Source organism: Oreochromis niloticus, linkage group LG3 (assembly GCF_001858045.2).
Source record: "Oreochromis niloticus isolate F11D_XX linkage group LG3, O_niloticus_UMD_NMBU, whole genome shotgun sequence".
Taxonomy (NCBI): Eukaryota; Metazoa; Chordata; class Actinopteri; order Cichliformes; family Cichlidae; genus Oreochromis; species Oreochromis niloticus.
The window spans coordinates 51,025,947-51,049,973 of record NC_031967.2 but is presented as its reverse complement, the minus strand read 5'-3'; the positions used below and the strand labels follow the sequence as shown (position 1 = coordinate 51,049,973).

Sequence of the window (24,027 nt, the reverse complement as noted above, 5' to 3'; positions counted from 1 at the left end):
ACTGATACACACTACCAGGCTATACAGCAATGACATTGGAATGTCGTTCGGACTGGAGAAGTGTAGTCGGATGGTAACAAAAAGAGGGAAGGTAGTCAGAACTGAGGGGATTGAACTACCAGAAGGCAACATTGCAGACATAGAGGACAGTTACAAGTACCTGGGGATCCCGCAAGCGAATGGGAACCATGAAGAGGGCGCTAGGAAAGCTGCAACCACCAAGTACCTGCAGAGGGTCAGGCAAGTCCTGAGGAGTCAGCTGAACGGTAAGAACAAGATCCGGGCCATCAACACCTACGCCCTGCCCGTGATCAGGTACCCTGCTGGGGTAATAGGCTGGCCAAAGGAGGAGATAGAAGCCACTGACATAAAGACAAGAAAGCTCCTTACCATGCATGGAGGGTTTCACCCCAAGTCCAGCACCCTGAGGCTGTATGCTAAGCGGAAGGAAGGGGGCCGGGGACTGGTGAGTGTCAGCACCACAGTCCAGGATGAGACAAGAAACATCCACGAATACATCACGAAGATGGCCCCAACTGACAGCGTGCTCAGTGAATACCTCAGGCAGCAGAAACCCAAGAAAGAGGAGGAAGGCGAGGAACCATCATGGAAGGACAGGCCCCTGCACGGTATGTACCACCGGCAGATAGAGGAGGTGGCTGATATCCAGAAATCCTACCAGTGGCTGGACAAAGCTGGACTGAAAGACAGCACAGAGGCACTAATCATGGCAGCACAAGAACAAGCTCTGAGTACAAGATCCATAGAGGCTGGGGTCTATCACACCAGGCAAGACCCCAGGTGCAGGCTGTGTAAAGATGCCCCAGAGACAATCCAGCACATAACAGCAGGGTGCAAGATGCTAGCAGGCAAGGCATACATGGAGCGCCATAACCAAGTGGCCGGCATAGTGTACAGGAACATCTGTGCCGAGTATAACCTGGAAGTCCCGAGGTCAAAATGGGAGATGCCCCCAAGGGTGGTGGAGAATGACCGAGCTAAGATCCTGTGGGACTTCCAGATGCAGACGGACAAAATGGTGGTGGCTAACCAACCGGACATAGTGGTGGTAGACAAACAGAAGAAGACGGCTGTAGTGATCGATGTAGCGGTTCCGAATGACAGCAATATCAGGAAGAAGGAACACGAGAAGCTGGAGAAATACCAAGGGCTCAGAGAAGAGCTCGAGAGGATGTGGAGGGTGAAGGTGACGGTGGTCCCCGTGGTAATCGGAGCACTAGGTGCGGTGACTCCCAAGCTAGGCGAGTGGCTCCAGCAGATCCCGGGAACAACATCGGAGATCTCTGTCCAGAAGAGCGCAGTCCTGGGAACAGCTAAGATACTGCGCAGGACCCTCAAGCTCCCAGGCCTCTGGTAGAGGACCCGAGCTTGAAGGATAAACCGCCCGCAGGGGCGTGCTGGGTGTTTTTTATATATATGTATATGTATATGTGTATATATATATGTTTTGCTTGATTAACATGTTTTACAAGTAAGAAAACGGTGCTAAATATACAATTGGTGTTAAATGTTAATGCTTTGACACAAATGTATCTTTTAATTTTTAAAACCACATAAAACAACCTTGCAAGTGTAGTTATACTTCCAGTCATTCATAAATATCACTCTGAATTGAAACAGTTGTCCTTTTGAACCACTAGATGTCAGTAAAGTGTTTCTCCACGGCCTGCAAGCACCTTCTATCATTTATCCGAGTTTTTTTATTTTCAGCCTAAAACATTTTAAGCAGGTTTTACTTAACTTTCATTATGTCCAGGGAACCTGTTCTTATGATGTTTCTTGATCTTCTCAAGCCGAAACATTAGAAATCAGGACTATGTTAAAATAAATAAATACAAAAATCTGTAATTACTAAACAGGTAAATCAATAATTTTGATAAACCACCTGAATTAAAGCTGAAAGTCTACACTTCAATCACACGTTGGTTGTCTGATTTAAGATCCACTGTTATGGTGTAAAGAGATTAAATTTAAAAAATATGTAATTGTCCAAATGCTTATGGATCTGACTTATGAACCTCTGTTATAGCTGCCTCATCACCAGGATGTTAATTGCAGTGGTTTCATCAAAGCGCTCAGTAGATCAGAGATACACAACATGTCCTTTCCCTCTGATGTGGCTCAACAAGTATATGTGATACTGATGGCCTGTTTCTGGCATACCCATGTTGGGTTAAAACAGTTTTATTTTCCAATAACAACTCACAAAAAGCACAAACAGTGCTGTGAAGAAATATTTGATCCTTCCTGATTTCTTAGTTTTCACATTCAGATATTTCAGTTTGTCAAATAAATTTTAATATTAGACAAAGATAACCGACAGAAATATAAAATTGAGTTTTTAAATGATGATTTTATTTATTAAAGGGAAAACCTTACCTGGCTCTATGTGAAACAGTAATTGCCCCCTTGTTACAGTAAATCATGAATTAACTGATGCTGGCATGCTACTTCTCCTCTGATCAGAGTAGATGATGGACATTGATTAAACTTCAGTGTCAACTCATGACAACTATGGTAGCAGAAACACTTTTTTCATTCTTCTTCACAATACACAATGATGCAGAAATAACCCAGAATTACACAGAATTAGAGCCCTGGATGTTTTTGAGTAGCACATATTTGTATCAGTTTGTCAGGTCCCAGGGTCAATGCTTGTAAGTGCCCTGTGTTGTAAAGCAAGTTGGGCTGGTGGTGGCTAAATAAATAAAGAGTTTCAAAATTGGAGATACGCTTTGTTTAAAAGAAAAATGAGAAAGGCAAGAAGCAGAGCAAGGGGAGATGAGGAGGAGCAGGAGGAGTTGTGTCCTGTTGTTGCTGCTGCAGAAGAGACGGGAAATGAGACACAACTTCAAATCAAACTCATGGTTTAGATGAAGCTATTCAGAGGGTACAGGAAAATCGATCATGTTATAAACATGAAAGGATAAATGATGCTCAGGTACGCTCAGGATTAAAGAACATCTGCTCTCAAAGCTTACTCAGACCCTTGTACTGGAGTGAGTAACCATGGTTACAGAAAGCCTCTCTCTGTCTGCCTCTCTGAAATGCTCACCATTCATAATAAACAACCTCCGGTTGTTATGTCCATGGAAAAAGAACTTGTAACTTTATTGACATGTTTATTTATAACATTAATTGCTCCAATACATAGAAAAAAACACGGAAATAATTAAGCTTTCTCTTGAGTGACCTACAGCTAGCAAGCCATTGTTGGCTTCCATTTTGCCCTTTGATCAGAATCAGAAAACTGTATTAAGCCCTAAAGAAAGAATCTGATATTTTTAATGTGTTCAAATATGTCATTAGTTGAGTCGATGAATAAAAAAAGTTGGTAAATAATGTGGTAAATACTTAATCATCACATCAGAAATTACAGATTTGGACAGAGTTTGATTGATGCATGCTGAGAGAGGACAAAAGGAGAGCGTGCAGGAGATTGATGAGGAGAGGTGAAGGAGAGGTCAGAGTCCAGACAGAGATGACACAGTTTAGAAAGGACCATCATGGCACAATAAGGAAATAGGCGAGCAGCACAAGAAAACTTTAAAAATTGAATTAAATACTGACAACTTTTCAACATGGAATCAACAACATTGTGGTTTTAATACTGCTGCTCAAAATAAAATTAAATAAATAAATGAAAATAAATAAATTCTAGCAAAGCTGAAAAACTCAAATTGTACTGTTTGTTCATTTCAGCATCATCCTGTGAAATTGAGGGAGTAACCATGGTTACAAAAGCCTCTCTGTTTCTGTCTGTCTGAAACTCTCACGATTCATCATAAACAACCACAGGTCATTATGTCCATGGAAAATGAAGACTTTTAATTGATATGTTTATTTATAGCACTAATTACTCCAATACATAGGAAAAAATGCACGCTGCATTACTAATGTTACTTTAGAAGAAAATAATAAAGCCCTCATTTGTGTGAACTAAATACTGACAACTGGTCAACAAGCAAAAGAAAACTATCATTAACCATAGGTATCTTTGAAACACTACCTATGTTATTGTGTGTGTGTGTGTGTGTGTGTGTGTGTGTGTGTGTGTTTGATATAATTATTATTATATATTGCATATGAGGCCACTCAATTAACAGTGGAGATAAGTTAGTGACCCAACCACCAAAAATTCCCAACACCTGTGTGACAGCCCCTCCTTTATCTGATTGCCTGTGGTCACACAGAATCCCCAAGAACCAGAGCAGGTATCCTGATATGTGCCGACCTATCCCAACCGGAAAACATCAATCATGGGGATCGGCACCCATGCAGAAGAGGCCAGCTGCCCGGCCCAGGCACAGCAACTGCCTCTGCAAGCACCCTGGGCAATAAAGGGATATTTACCATAGATATTTTAAAATGAAATGCCTGTAAAAGGTAACATAAATAAGATTTTTCCATTGTACTATTAATGGCATTGTCTGTTAATGATACAGAAAATATACACAATTTAGTTTTTTAGAGTTAAAGGAAATGTCCGTACTGTAAATGTTACTGTGGATCTACTGTAAATCTATTGAACTTTCGGTTTCACCGTTTATAGAAAAGTCTGTGAACTTCCTTAAAAATGTGGATAATGTACTGGCAGAAATTTTTAAATGGATTTTGTTTTCTTTAAACAGTGCAGGCTTAAGACACTTTACCATGGTGTTTGTAGATATCTTGTGGACAGTCTGCAGGGTATGTGTTGTTGTACACATTCACTGGGTATTTTCACACCAGTGGTTTTTAGCTCTTTTAAATCAAACTCTGGTTTGTTCGTTGTTCGCCTTGGTGTGGTTCGTTTCTGCAGGTGTGAACACAGTAATCGCTTGGGTGCAAAACCAAAACAACCGCACTGAGACCCTTCCAGAAGCCTCAAATGCTATTGATTCTTAATGTCTGTACAGGTTTGCAAGAAGCTGTGAAATGAATGCAAATTCTCCTTATTATCCAGTAGTGCAGAACACAGTGCCTTCTTCCTATATTTACTTTTGTTGCTTCCACCTCTGACACATCTGGTGAATAAGGGGACTGAACATTCTCACATGGTTTGTGGTAACACATTTAAGGTCATTTGGATTTTTCTTAGTGTAAAATAAATGAAAACACAGGGAAAAGCTGCAAGTTTACCAGTTCAGCAACTGACTAAATGAACTATAGATGTGAAAATTCCTGCTTGAGTCTGCTATCTGCTTTTAATGAGGTAGTTACTGCCAAACAGCTGCTGCAGCCTCTGGAAGACACTTCAGTCCACATGTTGGAGGTTTGAGTTGCAGAAAAGAATTTGGTGTCACACACAATCAGGTACACTTGTAGTAAACGTTTTAATACATAACTACAATCACATGTTACCCAACAGTAAGTTAAACACGTTGACGAGGTCGCAACAACAATTTACAGTCACAACAACACATTTACAGCATCAAACTAACATCTGAGCCAGGACTTCTGCATAATTTTAACCCTATAGTGCCCTTTGCATCATACTCGATACATGAGTTTCTGTGACCTCTATCTCATCAACTTGATCAATACTTGCCATAATGTTATGGACAAAACTCTTTTTTTTGTCTATAATTAAAATTACTATTGTTGTTAACAAAAAACTGCCAAAAATGCCCAATGTATGGAATGTGATGCAAAAAATATATAATAAAAATACATCATACACAACATGATATAGCAAAAAAATAAATGAATAAATAGAAATGGTGGATGTCGTTATAAGGGTTAATAAACATCTCAGTTCCCAAATATCTGAAGTTTCTGGCTATTTTTTGATGAGTTGGGTGTTACAGGGTTAACAATAAAAATACATTTTCTTTAAGATTTTAAGACTTCAGCAAATAAAAATTAAAACCAAACCTCTTATTAGTGCAACGAACCTTATAAATGACAGCATTTGATGCATTTTTTGGCACATGTGAATCTCTTTGGATTTTACACTGCTGCTCAGAGAAAACACTGAATTTTAAGACTGGCCATTGCAGGGACTTGAATGAATTTTTAAAGATGAATGGTGTTTATTGCTCTTAGTCATTTTGTATTTATTCCAATTCATGTTCTGTATAATTTTCTTTTTTTGCTTATGTAGAGTTACATTGGTGTCTTTATAGAACAAATCCTGATAGAAAAAAAATTAAAAAGCTGAATGATGGCAGTCATCAGCAGTAGATACAGCACAGCTTTACTGATACAGTGACTGTGTCAATAATATTGAACTTTAAGGACACTTTCTGTAGACATGAGTGTTTACCCAGAAATAAAATTGATTTTTAAAACATTGTTTTATACTATAATTATTTAGAACAAAGTAATGTGTATTAATAAATTACCTTTTCTAAATTGTGAGTTTTCTATGTGTAGAAATGCTGATTTTGATTTAAAACCTGCTGTTACTACCAACCCTTTCAAAACATAAAATAACACGAAAGAGACAGTGTAATTATGATGATGTTAGAAAAAAATGTAACAGGAGGAAAATTCAGAGTTTTCATTTCCAGGAAAGATGATTAAGGCTGATTCACTCAAAGCTGAGTGCTTCGACGGATAGTCATGAATAGATTAACCATGGCAACAGGTAAATACTCTACTTGAGTGCAGTGGACTGAGGGCTGTGCGTCATTGTAGGCCAGCGGTCCCCAAACTTTTTTGCGTCATGGACTGGTTTATGTCTGACAGTATTTTCATGGACCAGCCTTTAAGTTGTCACAGATAAATACAACAATATTAAAACCAGTACCGGTACCGGATAAAGAAGATTTATTCATAACACACGGGAAAAGACCCAGGGAAACCGAGATAATGATAAAATTGATTAAAAAAAATAACGATAAAAACTGATAAAAACCCTGAAAACCATAAACTTCACACCCGAGCCTCAGCTCTCAAGGCCCGGTACCAAATGACTCTTGGGCCGACACCAGTCCGTGGTGCGGGTCTTAGGGACCTCTGTTGTACACCATTATTTATATTTCTTTCACAAAAAAGGGAATAACTATTTTTTCCTGTTCAGGGTTGTTTACTCCTCATTTTAACTTCATTTTTACTCCAAAGCTGACAAACCTAGACTCCGGCCAAATGATGCATTTAATTTTTACATCTAATTAATCAACTAAAGTTACAAATATCAATCAAACAAAAAAGACACATTTTGTATCCAGTTAAACCAATTTTTGTGATTTCCGACACTTATACATACATGGGACATTTAAACATTTAATGACTACATTTCAACAAATAAACACATTTTTAACATGAAAAACAGTAAGAGTGCACTCGGATCGTCTGCAGCCTGGATTTAAAAACTCACTCTAAGCTACATTTATTTTTAGGTTTTTTTTGGATGTTGGAGAACCAGAAAATTCAACCACCATTGCTACGATTGCTGTCTGCATTAGTCACACTGCTATCGTGTGTAGTATTAAAACCACATAAAGTTTTCCTGTTTTTTTTTTAAAGCAACATGTTTTTTTTTTTTCTCAGAAAGCTCAGAAGCTGCACATGAAACAATAAAACTAATGCTAATGTAGACAGGAAACACTACATGTGGTAAGGCTAATTTACTTTTCCGATCATCTACCTGCTTCTCACCCTATCCCTTGCATCCTCCTCGTTACACTAGCACTCTTGCTATCCTTCTTCACTCAATCCACAGACCTTCTTTGTGGTCTTCCTCCATCTTCAAAAGCCTTTGTCCGGTATATACACTGTATCTCCACTTTAAGTGTCCAAACGGTTTCCACTTTGCTTTTTTTTCAGTCTCTAAACTGCTCAGCCTTACCTGTTCCTCTGATATACTAATTTCTAATTTTGTCCATTCTGGTCACTCATAGTCAAAATCTTAACATCTCCAACTCTCTCACCTTCAGCTCAGCCTGCTGTCTTTCTTTGCCATCATCCTCAAATCCTACATTAGAGCCAACCCTCAATGTTTGACCAAAAGAACCTCACAAAACATGTAACATACCACCTGGGCTCTTTACAGTTCATTTTAACAAACTCTTAAACATGAATGAATTACATGAATAGGAATACATTAATAACTAAACCTAACACTGAAGAAGTTCGAAAAGGTTACAGAAAAATGTTAGTTTTTAACAAGCAGGTTGGCTGTGCATGGAGCTGCCTTATGCCAGCCAAAACAATATTTCAAAATACCTATGATGACAACCATAATTCCCATAGCAAAAACAAGTGGCTGAAAAAACACAGATGGATCACATGCTTCCAAACTCTGGCCAACCTCAAACTCTTCTTCTACTGGTTCTGTAGGTGAGAATTAGAAGAGAGGTGTCAGACATGATCTACTATTATTGCTTTATAGAGTCTCATCAACAACATGTTTACAGAAAAATACATAAAATAAAATTAAAAGACAAATAAACCCATGTTTCTTTCTCACAACAACAATCTGACACCTGTACTACAAAGCAAGCTTTGGATCTCAAAGAGTCAACTCTGGGTTTTCAGTGTTGAGCTACATTCACAGTGGATTCTGATCAATGAAAAGTCAATGACACTGGATGACTTCAGATGAGTATAGGCAAAGTAACCTTCAACACAGGTGGGTCCAGATATAATCTTTTATTGAACTCTGCGGTGAGTGCTTGAAGCTACTACCAATGAGAATGCAGTATACCACTGAGTGATGTTTGACCTGGAAGTAAATACATTTGAGGGTTACCTAGACAACGGAATTATGGGATGTGTGCATGTGACCGGTTGTCCTTAAAGCAATATGCAATGACTTAATCACTTCCAGTTTGGACGCAGCTTTAGGAAAGTGGTTCAATTCTTTTTGGGCTACAACACCATGTGAACTTCAACTGCAGACTTAAGGCTGATCAGTCAGTTCTCTGGAAAATGGCATCACAATTTCTGGATTGAATCTCTCAGATCATGTTGATAGTAAAAAGTGCTAAAAGTTTTTAAGAATGTTTAAAATCTTTATATTGCCTTTCTGAGCATCAGTAAGAAATTCAAATACACTTTATTACCTACTCCATTAGGTACAGGATGTTCAGTTGCTCATCAGTCCAAATATCTCGTTACCCATTTTAATAGTTTCAACTGAATGAAATTAGGCACGGGGAAGAAAGGTGATATGAGTGACTTTTCAGTTTCAGTTTTTCAGAAACTGCTGATCTGCTGGGATATTTCAACACAACGATATCTAAGGTTTACAGAGGATAGCCACCCTCAAGTGACACCTAGAGGAACAGCAGTTTTAGCCATTTACATGTTGGCTTCATTTTTGAACACCTATGGATTGTAACTATATTCACGAGTAGCACAAGGCAAAATCATTCTTCAGGTTTGGTTAAAACATACAGTTATGTACATCAAAACCCCTTTAATCAAATGGAACACACAGTTGTAAGTAAGAATGTCACAACTAGTCAACTAGACAATTAAACATTGCTGTCCTCGGCAGTTTGGACCCCGAACACTGCTCAAAAACGTTCATCCTTACATTCACATCTACGGCCAATTTAGAATCACTAGTCAACAAAGCAAGCAAGTCTTTGGACTCAGGACGGAAGCAAGAAAAAACCCACACAGGTACAACGAAGGCTCCCTTACGTTTAGATATGGTCTAAACGAGTACTAAATCATTTGCCAGGAAAATCCGTAATAATTTTCTGACAGTCTTAAACTGATAAGTCTGTTAATCTGCACTTTAAGACATCCTGATAAATTTAACTTTAGACTTTTCTTTGGAAAGTCTGACATATATCTGAGCATACCTACTATTGCATGGCTCTTTAATGGCAGCTTTGTTGTTTTCAGCCTGTGTTATGATTTTAACAATTAGAGGTGGGTTTAAAAAATAAATTTCCCGATTCAAATCGATTTTAGTTTGAATAATGCGATATCGATTCATTAAATCATTAAATTAATTAAATCCTGAATTGATTTTTATTCCACACAAAGATGTACACACTTTGAGTCAAGGTGTAAAGATGTATTTCCTGCACAGTGCTCTCTCTCAGTGTACCCACAGACCAGTTTACCATAAAAAAAACTGTTTACTGTATGATTTGCTTACAAGTCTACTGTTGTGTGTCTGTTGTGTACAGTGCTGTCCACCACTATTTTTCTGTTTGTTTTTTTAATGACGAAAAAGCCTAATATCTTTTACAAATTATGCCAAATTACAAAACGCTTAGCTGTGTCTCTAATAAAAACCTCTCTAACTTTGCTCTGCTTCACTTCAGCAGCATCAGGTAATGTTCATATGTTGATTGATGGCTTTCTTACATTTTTGTTCTACTGCAGAATATTTTTAAGGTTATCTGCTATTCTCCTTTTTTATCCCGAGTTACTTTGACACAAAGGAATCTGCTGTGATGCTTACACCTCTGATGAAGTCTCACAAGTGTCAGCTTTGTTTTTATACAGATATAAAAATATGGGAAATGATCAGAAGTATAATATTTCTGACTGAGTCAAAATTGAATTGAATCGAATCAAATCGGGACTTTTGAATCCGAATTTAATCAGTAATTAAAATCAGTGACGATACCCAGCCCTTTTAACAGCTCATGTTACAGTTTTCACTCTGTTTGTAAGTCACTCTGCTGACAGTGGACAGAAGCTGTATTTCTGATTGTTTAAAGCAGCTAGATTAATAAACCCAGTGTTGACTTACTGATTTAATAACCACCTTCATGTGAAACCAAACAAAGGAAAAGATAATCTGGCTATGTTGAACTTGTTTTGTAGTACAGGCTCCAGGAAGAAGATTCATTTCTTCTACAAACTCACCCACTGTCAGCTTGATGATTTTGATGGGCGTAGTCTTCAAAATGGCTGCCTTAGAGTTGCTTGTTCCTACCTGGGTGACATGACACTCGTACGTTCCATCATCACCAAAAGTCGTGTCATACAGAAACAATGACAGTTCACCATTCTCCATGTCTGTATTTACTAGACGTACACGGTTCATATAATGTGGCGGCTGAGTGCTTGGATCAGATGCATTGCTCTGGTAAAAAAGTTCTTTTTCTGGATTCAAGTCAGATCTGATCCACATCACAGCTCCAATGGATTCCTTATTTGGAACCGCGCACGACAGAATGGCAATGTCTCCAGGTGCAACTAAGACTTTCATCGGTTCTGAAAGGGAGAGGAAACAACACAGAACAGAATGGTTTACAGCTTCTATGATACCAAGCGAACCAGAATACACTGTATGCTAAATACTAATAAAATTACTGAGAATCACATGAGGAGAAACTTTTAGAGATAATTAACTGCCCACAACAAAAATAGATATCAAATATAAATTTAAACCTTTCACAGTCTAACACTGGAGAAAATGTCTCCCTTCCTCAAACAGAAACTACCTGCTCAGTATCATCGATTAATTTTAGTTGATATTGTACACATGTTACATTGCAGTAAAAAAAACAAACAAACTGAATTACACTAACATGCTCCAGAGTGGTCAAAGTATCACTCTGGTTCCTATTTTTTTGGATTATGGTTCATTGTTGCTTATGTCACTCTTAACATTTCTATTTTGTTATATTAATTTCTACATTCATCGTGTCCTTTTATCTTACAAATTACAAAAAGAGTAGTTGTAAAACAGCAAACTGATCATCTGAAGAGATTTCAGAGATGATCACAGCACAGAAAAAACTTTAGTGAAGGTTATAAAGGTTTAAGGTTCTTATGGCCTCTGACAGTGGATTCATCTCTGTGCTTGTCATACTGGAACTCAGTGAGTGTTCAGTACTATTGACTATAATATTTTATTACGGTGATTAGAGGATAATGTAGGTATTACAGGTACTGTGCTGCAGTGGTTTTCACACAGGACTACATTAGGTGAGATATGCAAAAATTGCAAAAAACCCCAAAACAAAAACAGTGCAACAAAAGGCACAACAGAACAATGCAGACACAAGACAGTGCAGACACAATGACTGTGGGTTGTGCAAAAGTCTGAGCACTGTGCAAAATGTAACTTGGTGTATGAAGGTGTGTGCTTTTGTGTGTGTATAAGATTGTGCAGATACGTGCTTGAGGTAGTGACATGTATGAAGGTGTGCGCGTGTGTGTGTGTGTGTGTGTGTGCCAGTCACTGAGGGTTCAAGGGTCTGACGACCTGGGGGAAGAAACTGTTTCGCAGAGGGCCCGAATGCTCCGGTACGTCTTGCCAGAAGGCAGCAAGGTGAAGAGTGTGTGTGTGGGGTGTGTGGGGTCGTCCACAACTGTGCTTGCTTTGCAGATGCAGCGGGTGTGATAAGTCTCTGTGATGGAAGGAAGAGAGGCTCCCTGGTAAAGGCTGTGTTATCTGGCTCTATCTATCCATGAAGCCAGGTATCACAGACCAATTAGTTAAACTGCAGGAATGTCTTAAAGACATAAAGACCTGGATGGCCGCTAACTTTCTGCTTCTTAATTCAGATAAAACTGAGGTTATTGTACTCGGCCCTGAAAATCTTAGAAATATGGTATCTAACCAGATTCTTACTCTGGATGGCATTACCTTGGCCTCCAGTAACACTGTGAGAAACCTTGGAGTCATTTTTGACCAGGACATGTCCTTCAACGCACATATTAAACAAATATGTAAGACTGCTTTCTTCCATTTGTGCAACATCTCTAAAATTAGAAATATCCTGTCTCAGAGTGATACTGAAAAACTAGTTCATGCATTTATTACTTCCAGGCTGGACTACTGTAATTCATTATTATCAGGATGTCCTAAAAACTCGCTGAAAAGCCTTCAGCTGATCCAAAATGCTGCAGCAAGAGTCCTGCTGCTCACCTACGAGGTCTTAAATAGTCAGGTCCCATTTTTCCTTAATGACTTTATAGCACCATATCACCCCAATAGAGCACCTCACTCTCAAACAGCAAGCTTACTTGTTGTTCCTAGAGTATTTAAAAGTAAAAAGGGAGCCAGCTTTCATGACCCTCTACTGTGGAACCAGCTCCCAGTTTGGATCAGGTCACCCTGAATCCTTTCTTACTTGTGCTAGATGTGTTTACACACCTTTTTGCATTTAATTATTAGTTATTATTAATCCCTGACTCTCTTCCACAGCATCTACTCCCCTCACCCAGAACTGGTTATGGCATGTGGCCGCCCCTCCCTGAGCTTGGTTCTGCTGGAGGTTCCTTCCTGTTAATATTTTTTCTTCCCACTGTCAGCAAAGTGCTTGCTCATAGTGGGTCATATATCATATTTTCTCTGTTGTATTATTGTAGTACAGGCTTCACGAAGAGGATTAATTTCTTCTACAAACTCACCCATTGTCAGCTTGACAGTGTTGATTGGCTTGGTCTTCAAAATGGCCGCCTTAGAGTTGTTTTTTCCTCTCTGGGTGACATGACACTCATACGTTCCAATCTCAGCAAATGTTGCTTCCACTATAAACAAAGACGATTCACCATCCTCCAGCAGATGTATGCGTCTCAGAGAAGGTGACGTCTGAGTGTCTGGATCAGATGCATTGCTCTGGTAAAAAAATACATATTTTGAATTCAGGTAAGACCTGGTCCACATCACAGCTCCAATTGATTGATCATTTGGAACGTAACATGGCAGAATGACATTATCTCCAGGCAAAATGTTGAGGGTTGAGGAGTCTGAAAGAGACAGAAAATACAACACTGACCAGTAAGCTGGAGTTACAGCTAATATGATACCAAACAAACCAGAATACACTGCATGCTGAATATGAATAAAATTACTGAGAATCACATGAGGAGAATAATTTAGATTCCCCACAACACAAATAGATATCAAATATAAATTTAAACCTTTTACATGTAAGAATCCATTAGATCATGTAACACTGGAAAAGATGTCTCCCTCCCTCAAACAGAAACTTCCCACTCAACATGTTACATTGCAGCAAAAAAATCCCTGAAATGTTTGGTTCCAGCAGCCTCCTGTCAAAAGCTTTTAGACCCTACATGATGCGTCTCAGATAGGATGAGTCACCCACTTCACATCAAATCTACAGGTACCATTAGAGTTACCTGTACCTGAGCTGGACTGCAGTAAACATAGTTTAAATAAAAATCACATGTGAGCTTTAGACACAAACAGGTAAAGAGTGTAGTTGAAAGTATGGAAATAATTCAAAGACAAAGCATCAATGTAATTAACAAAAGAAAAAGCCTCTCCCATCATCGATTTGCCTTAAAAGTAACTCCACAGAAAAAACACTCTTATAACACTAATAGAAAATGTACAAATAAATACAAAAATGTCAAACATTTTTCATTTTCAGACAATAAGAGAGTACACTATATTATATTGACAGAAACTAGAATGATTTCAGTTTCTGTGAACACCTGGGGAATATCACACTGAAGTCTGACTTTTGTACTTTTAAGCTTTAATATCTGTAAAACCATTAACAATGATTTGCACAGTTTAACTAGAAGTTTATGCCTTAAATATGGAAATTTGTACATAAAATCTCAATCCCCTACCTGCTACACTGTGATTTTGAGAGTCTTTGAAATCTGCTGTCAAAGATGGGACACCCAATAATTTCCAGTATCCATCTTTCTGTGTGAGCTTCACCTCTGAGAGTTCACATTCATACAGCCATGCGATGTCCCTTAATGTGTTTTTTTTAGATAATAGAATTTTAAAATAGCCTCTACAAAGAGTCATATCAGCAAAATGTCTAACAACACCCTGATACCTGCTCATATGTAATTGAACATTTAATTTTTTCAAAAAAAACATTATTACAACAGGGACCTAAAAGTTTGCATAATGTACATTGAGAAGTTTATATTTGCCTTAATTTTTTCAGGCAAATCTGGGATGATCGGGTGAGAGGTATTTAATGATCCCCAAACTGAAAATCACTTGAATTAAAAGCCTTCCCAGCCGAGAGTATCTTCACAGATCCAACAGAAACATGTCTCATCGCTTTTGATATTTTTATTTTCATGATAAAAATAAAAAAATATTTCATGATTCCCCCTTTAATGCCTATTAAGGAAAATTGATCTTGAATCAATGAGTTTCGATGAAAAGAGCAACATTGTTGAAAAGCATTCTGAGTTTTTCTTCTGCATTTGATTCAAACTGAGGCTCTGCTGATTAGATATTTTTGTCCTGGTGATTCCTGATAGATGCTTCAGATGGTTTTCATTACTCACACGTGTGAACTTAACACCTATCTGTCCTCCACCTGTTGATATTTATCACTAAGACAAAAACGCTCTGTCAAAATCCACACACTAAGTGCAGCACACGAAGTATCTAACAGGAGAAATACGCATCTCTGTATATACATGTGTCGCTGCTGACTGCAAGTCTGACATCAGACATTCAGCCAAAAGAGCTGATTTACATCATTCTAATGAAAAACCTCACCTCCAGAAGATGATGATGGTGACAGACAAAGGAGAATCAAACCCAGCACGGCTCTTCTGGACATGTTCATCTTCGTCGGCAGTAGCAGTAACATCTGAAGAGCTGCTTCTTCTTCGTGCGTTAGGGTGCTGTGAGCACTTGTACTCTTGTCTAACTGGACACAGTCTCCACTGTTCAGTCGCAGGTTTTCTGCTTCAGCCCATCTGCCTCATCCTTCAGACTGGACGCAGAGTTGGAGGTTTGCTGCTCTCTACTGTTCATCTGTGAACTGCCTTAAATCCACATTCAGCTATTATTATATGAACATTGAAAGTGCACGAAATGGGGAGGGAGACTGCACATAAGATCAGATTTGTTAGGTTTTCCATATTTGAGACACTTGCATGTTTGAAATCCTCAAACAAATGTTAATATTTGGCAAGTATAATCCAAGGAAATAGAAAATGCAGCTTTGAAATGATGATTTCATTTGTTAAGGGGAAAAAAATTATCCTAACCTTCCTGGGACCACATGAAGAAGTAATCCTCCCCCAAACCTGGTATATGGTTATGTTACTACTGGCAGGGGCAATCAAACATTAGTAATAACTGTAAATGAGTCTTTCACATCACTGTGGAGGAATTTTACCCACTCTGCTTTGCACAATATGCAGCAAACTGAGAAACCAGGAGGAGGCTAAACACTTTTTACAGCACTGTGAATTGATTTACCGCCCTTTAATGTAAGCAAGATATACTTTATCTATGCTAGAAAATGAGATTTATATGTTTAATAACGATTTTTAAAAATAGTTGAGCGTTGAATTACACACACAGACAGCAGGGGGCGTCTGTTTCTGCTGTGATGAACACCATACAAGTAAAAAGAGATCATACTAAAGAATGTTGACTGATTCTTAGTCAGTGTTTCGCAACTGTGTTAAATGTGGACTCAGACAGAATCACTCATTTCAGAGCAGAGGATAGCACTGCCTTGCATGAACTTCATAACAAACATTCATAAAGCTGCTTGCAAATCAAGTAAAGACTTCAGTTCCCACAGTTTGATTCTCCTCTGGTTTAGTTTTAGTCTGAATTTGTCGTCAGTCTGACTTTGATGATAATCAGAGTTCTCTGGTGAAATGGCCCCCATGGCTCTGAGTTGTGTAAATCAGTATTTACACAACTGACAGAAGAAGACGGCCGTAATGATAGACGGAGTGGTCCTGAACGACAACAACATCAGGAAGAAGGAACACAAGAAGCTGGAGAAATAAAAAGGCCTCAGCGAAGAGCTGGAGAAGATGTGGAGGGTGAAGGTAACAGGAACAGCTAAGCGACTGCGCAGGACCCTCAAGCTCCCAGGCCTCTGGTAGATATTATCATATAATTATAAATTATTATTGTAAAATATGTAGATTTTATAAATATCCTGAACAGAAATATTAAGTTATTTAATTGCAAAGATGGTGACTAAAGTTTAAATTTCAGGTGGAAAAAATAAATTTCCTTAATTAAGGCATAAAAACTGTACTGGACCAAAATCAGGAATGTGCATAGTGCAGCAAACAGGGGCGGTCCTAGCATGTTTGCTGCCCTAGGCTCTGCAGTCATCCAGTTTCCTGTTTCTCCTTATGAATAAAAGATACATAAGCTAAGAGTGTTTCTCAAAACTGGGTTGGTAATTATAATCCCTTTGTCTTGTTTTCAGAACACATAAAATTTTAACGAATTTAAAATAATATTCTGCATATAAACCCATCAAATACATAATATTTTAGGTTGTTCGTTTGATATAAAACTGCTTCCAGGTTTGTCACACCAACTGTTTCACTTCATAGATGCTTTTCTGATCTAGTTATTTTTTTTTCTTAAAATCTAAAATTTTACAGTCCTACTATTTATTCTAATGTGATCTATCCTGAGGTCCCAAAGAAGGATTTACTTACTTGGACTAACATGAACAAAGAAAAAAGTCAAAAAATGCTTTCAGTGTCAAGTGCTTTCAACTAGGACATTTTGTTTATTTATTATATGTCATTAATTATATATAAAGTATTGAATTATTAGCGTCAACAGTGAGAGCACATTTATTCTCTTGGCATCTATAGCTCTAGTATCTCCAGTAGCCAGAGCTGGAGATTTTTATGAATGGGAGTCACTGGTAGGATCAAGAACAAGGGTGAGGGTGGTGGTGGCATTTGGAAAAAAAGTCAAAGAGAACATATGGTATTTAATTCTGTTTTAATTAAATGCTTATTTTGTATTATTTTTTTATAATTTAACATGTACTTTACAACGGACTAAACACATGACATGCTGCGCAAAGTATTCCCTTGAGTGGGTAGTAGGTACATTTATTGTTAGTATAACTCCAAAAATGGTGCTCCTGTGTGGTACCTCACAAAACCAAAGATTTTTTATTTTTTTTCAAAGCAGTTTTATTTATTTAACTTCACTTCTGAATATATTTGGCAAGCTAATGTAACAATAATCAGTATCTATCTGTATATTATGAAAATGATTTTAAAAGATAGTCAACTCAGGACAACCTCTCCAAATATTTCATACGCCACATAGTCACGTGACATTTTCCAAACACCTTTCAGACACAAATTAGCTAGCACAATGCAAGAGGAAAGGAAAAACTACTTCACACTCAATTCTCAACAAATCATGTCTGAGATCCTTCAGTTTATTTAGAAAAAAATAATTTTCTTTAGTAATCACCAGTTCACTCCAGCTAAGTTCAGTGAATAAGAAAAAAAAACACTTTGGTTTCCAAACAGACTGCAATGTGGAAAGTGTGTGAGGCATTCTCAGACACAGAATTACAAAATTTTGCAAAATCAAGAAACAAATTCAGGGCTTGCAGTCAACCATAATAACCAGCTGGATGGATGTAAGCCATCTTGATACAGATTTGGAGGATAACTTTGGTCTGCTTCCTTACCGGCCTCTCTCCACACTGACAACTAGGCCTATTAAAAGGAAAATAATGGGTTGAACCTTCAGTGAAGCACCAAATCCGAGTGATCTAATTGGTTGACCCGCACGATGGAAAATGTTTATAAATGGAGTACTGAAACAAATCTATTGGAGATTATGTATCAGAATTTCAGGAGTGGGACCACGCCTCCAAACACTCTCCTTCCGGTTGTCATCTGATCCCCCAGTTCTGCAAGCTGTTCATTCTGTTTTTACGTACCTCACCCTCCCTCCGTGTTCTCAATTCTTTAACTTCTTTATATTGTACTGTACAATATAAAGCGCCTTGAGGCGACTTTTGTTGTGATTTGGCGCTATATAAATAAAATTGAATTGAACTGAATTGAATTTTTCACACTTATTTAGTGCATCTGCCAGACCCAGGAATCATCGCCAAACCACTTCGAGGCCTTCCCCAAACCGCAGCTCAATTCATGTCCTTACATTCACCTTTACCCACTAAACACTGTCAAACCAAAAATGAGGAAGTCGGCCCAACTAGTGAATCCGCCCTTTGGAGGACATATGTATGACAACAGAACATTAATCATGTTCTTGATAACTGGAGGTTCTGGGTGCATGCTGTGTGGCAGGTGGTGGGCCAGAACCATCTCCCAGGCATCCACCAGATGGACATTCAATCCTTTGAATATAGCCTTGAGTGCCTTTACCCGCTGAAAAGTGTACCATTCGCTGTGGACAAATGCACCAAGAATTGTTGTATAAGGTTTGGGGTTTCCAGTCCGAATGACAACCACTGTGCCTGGAGCCCTGGACAGTAGCCGTACCACTGCACTGCGGATGGACATCAGTCGACGGATGTAGAACCCAATAGGGAAAGTGTCAAAGTGTGCCCAGATGCCAAAAACTACTACAGTGTTACTGCCTCCAACCACATTGTCCAGCTCATTGGCAATATAATGCAGCTCCATGGATGAGACTCTGACAGTACGTAGAGGAGGACCGTGGGTGCGATACCTCACAAAGATGTTATTTGCATAGTCCAGGGCCATTAAAGGTCCGGTTGATCTGTGGCTATGAAGGTTAAACTCCTTTAAATCTAAAAGAATTCCAAAGAGAATAAGTTAAACTACATAAATAAAATAGTGTAAATAAAATATTGTTGTTTGCCAGGTTTGCAGAGCAGCTACCTGGCAGTGCTGCATTAAGGTACTCAAACCACTGCCCCATTGTGGAGTCTCCATACATATAGACCTGCTTTCCTTTCAGACACTGAGTGATGGCTGAGGAAGTGTTGAACTGATGAACGGTGGTGCCACCTAGTGCTCGCCACACACCCTGGTAGTAATAGCCAGAGGGTTCAGACTCCACACTGCTGCTGTTCACCTCTAACTGACCTGGTAAGCAGTAAAACAGACAATTACGTGTGTTTTTTACTTAATATGAAAAAGAAACAAACAAAGTCTATTCTTAACCTGTCTGTAGCAATAAAACTTAAAATCTGGCAAATGTACTGCTTTTTTTGTATCTTTCTAATTTTGATTTCATAAAACATCTGGTCAATGTCATTTTCTGATCTTACATAATGGAATTGTATTAAATATGTTTAGGACTCTTTTTTGATTCTCCAACCGATCAATACAAATGCACTACCCTTGAGATTAACGCATGAGTGCATGTACAGCCAGCACCCAATAAATTACCACAGTACTGCAGTAGTTTAAAAGCTACAACTAAAATCATACACCAGATACTGTACCTCCCTCTGTATAACCGCACACTTCTTCGAGTTGGCTGTGAGCTCTGCCTGCCTCAGAGACTAAAGGACCTGCAGCACATGCTGCACCCAGGTGTCACTGTGGATGATGACGTCATCTAAGTAGGCAGCATATGCAGTGTGCAGACACAGCACCTGGTCGATGAGGTGCTGGAATGTAGCTAGGGCTCCAAACAAGCTGAATCGAAGTGGGACAAATTGGTACAAACTATACAGGGTGGAGAAGGATGTTTTTTCCTTAGACTCAGGAAACAAGGGAATCTGCTAGAAGCCCTTGGTCAAATGCATTGTCCTTAAAGATCAAGCAGTGCCTAACTGGTCCAGGAGCTCATTGACCCATGGCATGGGATAAGGAACAAACTGTGACACTTCATTCCCCTTGGGGTAGTCAACACACTGCCACACTGTCAGCCTGAGGATGGTAGACTGAACTGAATCAATGTCCAGTAATTTGTACTGCTCTTTTACTATGCAAGACATGAATGAGATGCTGAATCCGGAGACGACTTAAAACGGTGCCTCCACCAAACTCTTTCCAGAAATGGTGCACAGTCGCACTGCTTAGAGATATTACATTTTTTAATCGCCAGAACTAATACAAAGTGATATTCTCATGACCTCTGGTGAAATGGCCAGATCATGCCAATGTGCTCACATGGGACCTCCATTAATGGTAATGGATGCAAAGGTGCTTTTGTAATACCAGGCTGGTTAACCAGCTAACACTTCGGGCAGAATGCCCACCACCGGTGCACATCCACTCTGATGCCTTGCCAAAAAATCTGGCCATTTTTGACTTTTATCATATCCCATATGCCTTCCCATAGGGTTCTATGGGCTGCCTGGAAAATCATTTCCCGGCAGGTTTTTGGCACTAACAAGTGGGTGTGTTGGTATTCTGTGTGAGTGTCTCGACTCACTCAATACAGTCTATCTCTAATCAGTAGAGAATGTGTAAATGTCAGTTCTGTGTCAGGGTGCACCATGTGAACATCAATTTTTATTACTTAATCAAAGGCTAAGCGTAGGGTGTCAACACGAGACTGCTCACATGGAATTAATTGATTTGAGATTCAGCTTCAGATGCAGAAAAAAACAGGATTACTCCCTGAAATATGCAAATGTGCTCTTCAGTAAAGGGCCTCCAAACAACAAAAGTCCTCCAGAAGGCACAGCACCAGCTGCTCAATTAACGGGTGAGATGAACAAATTTTAGCATCAATATACTAAAAAGAAGCAGAGCAAATACATACGAAAGTTTCAACCTGTCTCAGCAATGCAATCCCCCCAGCATCCAACATCAACATGGAAGAGAGAAAGCAATCGCATTGCTTGGTAATGACAACAACTTATCATCCTTCTGGCAAAAAAGGGTAAGTGCGCAGTTTTGCTAAACCAGAGAGACTATAGTGATAAAACTTTGTCACTGCTCAGTGACCAAAATACTTGTGAGCCCCTGAAGCGAGACCCAAGAAGTGGTTACAGGAAGAGGGTGATAGATGACATTTAGAACAAGACAATGCTGTTGGCCCGACCTCATACAACAGGCTATAAACAGGGAATCTACACCAAGTCTGTATGGTTTACCAAAGATACATAAACAGATCTGTATGATCACCTCGGTCACCTATAACATCTTCAGGTTTCTGGCTTCGATCCTCAACCCGTTCGTAGGCAGCTCTGAACACCACATCCAGAACACTTTGGATTTTCTTAGGAAGGTGAGTGATGACATTATGGAGGCAGATAAAACCATGGTCTCGTAGAATTTTACATCTCGCTTCATTTGTGTTCCAGTCCCTGAAGCAGTGGAGGTATTTCGTAAGAGATTATAGGATGACCCCACCTTAGTGAGAGGACCACTCTCAGCACTGACCAAGTGTGTTTGCTTTTAGAACTGTGTCTGAATTCCACCTATTTCACATACGACGGTCAATACTACAAGGAGAATTATGGGTGCACGATGGCTTCCCCAGTTTCACCCATTGCAGTCAATTTGTTAATGGTGAGTGAGAAAGAGAGCTCTGCTGTCCTACACTGGAACACCATCAAATCATTGGTTCAGGTATCCATCTGTTCTCTCCTGCTTATTCTTTTCAGCATCCTGGGGGGGCTGGAGTTTATTCCAGTTAGGTCGAAAGGCAGGGTATACCCTCGACCAATGTTCCCTCTAATTTTTCACGTGTCTGAGCGAACACACAAACTCCCTGAGCGATCCCTTGGACCACTGTGAGCGACACCAGACGTGTGCACTGTGGTCACACCAGCATCTAATCCATCCAAGTTACATGGTTTATTAAAATAATCAAATTACAGCATTTACATTTATGTTAGACTACTTTTAATTAACTGCTTTAGCCCACTTACAATGAAAATGTAAAAAATCTTGTTCATGACCTGTGTAGTATGTTAACACTATTGGAAATAAAAATAACTTGAACTCCAATTTTGAAAATACAACTTTCTTTCTTTCTTTTTTTTTTTCTTTTTCATAAAGCTCTGACTTGTATTATGAGTCTGTGGTCTGGAAGAGAGTCCTGTAACTCTCTGTCTGCCAAATACAGTACATAATGACCAATGTTTGGCAATTAATTATATAGTTACTTCTTCAAAAAAGTAACTCAGTTTGGCAAACAACAAAGTTTTTTGCAGCTATTTATTTTTTAATGCAGCCAAGGCATTTTTAAATAAACATTTCAAACTATTTACAGAACAATCAGCTGTTCTGCATCAAATCTGATGCCACACAAATTATTTGTGTCACTCCAAAAAATAATTTCTGTCCACTATGAGATAAAGGAGAACAACAGCCTGATACCTGCAGGCCTGACAACAGGAGATGTATCACTCCTGTAACACCTGTAACATTCAGCAGTCGCCTCATTGTTCTGACACACACAACAAAACTATTGACTACACTACACACCAACTACACACTAACTACACAAGATTTGCGCTAAACGTCGCAAATCTCTCACATCTCAGAACACCGCCGTCACTCCTAAAACTTCCCCCCGTCTCTTAACAACTAGATGCCGCGTTGTCATACCATTTTTTGATTGGTCGACATGGTACTTTTTTCGACCAATAGGGTGGGGTTTTCTTTGGTTTTGGTTTTGCTCACAAGCAGAGAGTGCTTTCGAGCGTTTTCCTTATAAAACGCCGTTTCTTCCCGCAGTAAATATAAACAACGACAGTATTCAGGAAGAAAACCAAACATTGCAGATATTTTTATCATAACTCTGGTTTTATGTGGCCTATCAACACAATTTAAAAACTGGTATAATGTCCACACTTTTTCCGTCAATTGTTCCGTCTGTCCTGCTCACATCTCCAATTTTTGTACACATTGTCATTAATGTGGCTTTACTCCACATCAGCCACGCCGCTTTGCTAGCTAAAACACCGGTGTTGGCACATAAGGATGCTGTCATAGCCTGTCAACCACGTTGATTAGCTGCGTATATACGAATGTGAATCGCATCATTGGCTGGACTATGGGATAAGGTGGCATCGTTCTAATCTTATACGGGAGCAGCCAGTCACTTACTGACTAACACTGCAAAACAGAATTGTTAAAGTGTTCATTTTAATTCAGGTTAGATTTTTTTGTGTGCAACGCTGATTTTCTGTGCGCAGAGACCGTGCCAGCAGTGCGCAATTGGGCAGCTTAGAGGGAACATTGCCCTCGACATGTCGCCAGTCTGTCACAGGGCTAACACATTGAAGACGAACAACCATTTACACACAGATTCACGCATACATTCACTATTATGGGCAATTTAGAATGACCAATTAACTGAACCCTACATACTGCATGTCTTTGGACTGTGGGAGGAAGCCGCAGTACCTGGAAAGAACCAATGCAAACACAGGGAGAACATGCAAAGTCCAGACAGAAAGGCCACAGCCATGTGTTGGAATCGAACTCAGGACCTTTTTACCT

The 24,027-nt window shown here is 39.1% G+C and overlaps 2 protein-coding genes across 5 annotated transcripts in view; both read right to left on the bottom strand.

Moving 5' to 3' along the window:
• Positions 1-5,312: 5,312 nt before the first annotated feature.
• Positions 5,313-16,591, bottom strand: LOC100691574 (uncharacterized). 2 transcript variants are annotated; one of them, XM_019360264.2, is made up of 4 exons: positions 15,377-16,591; positions 13,282-13,620; positions 10,783-11,133; positions 5,313-8,280 (listed from the first exon to the last, which is right to left on the bottom strand). In XM_019360264.2, exons 1-4 carry the CDS (start codon positions 15,468-15,470, stop codon positions 8,102-8,104), a joined length of 963 nt encoding a protein of 320 aa, XP_019215809.1. In that variant the 5' UTR covers positions 15,471-16,591; the 3' UTR covers positions 5,313-8,101. The 2 variants fall into 2 exon arrangements, with proteins under 2 accessions (XP_019215809.1, XP_019215808.1); XM_019360263.2 differs by lacking the exon at positions 15,377-16,591 and adding an exon at positions 14,538-15,354 and having other exon boundaries at positions 13,282-13,754.
• A 1,100-nt stretch (positions 16,592-17,691) lies between these two features.
• Positions 17,692-24,027, bottom strand: part of LOC102082963 (NXPE family member 3) — a 35,215-nt gene continuing 28,879 nt past the window's right edge. For all 3 annotated transcript variants that reach the window (XM_019360261.2, XM_019360262.2, XM_025905930.1), the window contains 2 exons: positions 19,495-19,701; positions 17,692-19,403 (listed from right to left, as the gene is read on the bottom strand). In XM_019360261.2, the coding sequence (XP_019215806.1) occupies positions 18,796-19,403; positions 19,495-19,701 (815 nt within the window). In that variant the 3' untranslated portion in view covers positions 17,692-18,795. The remainder of the gene's footprint in view (positions 19,404-19,494; positions 19,702-24,027) is intronic.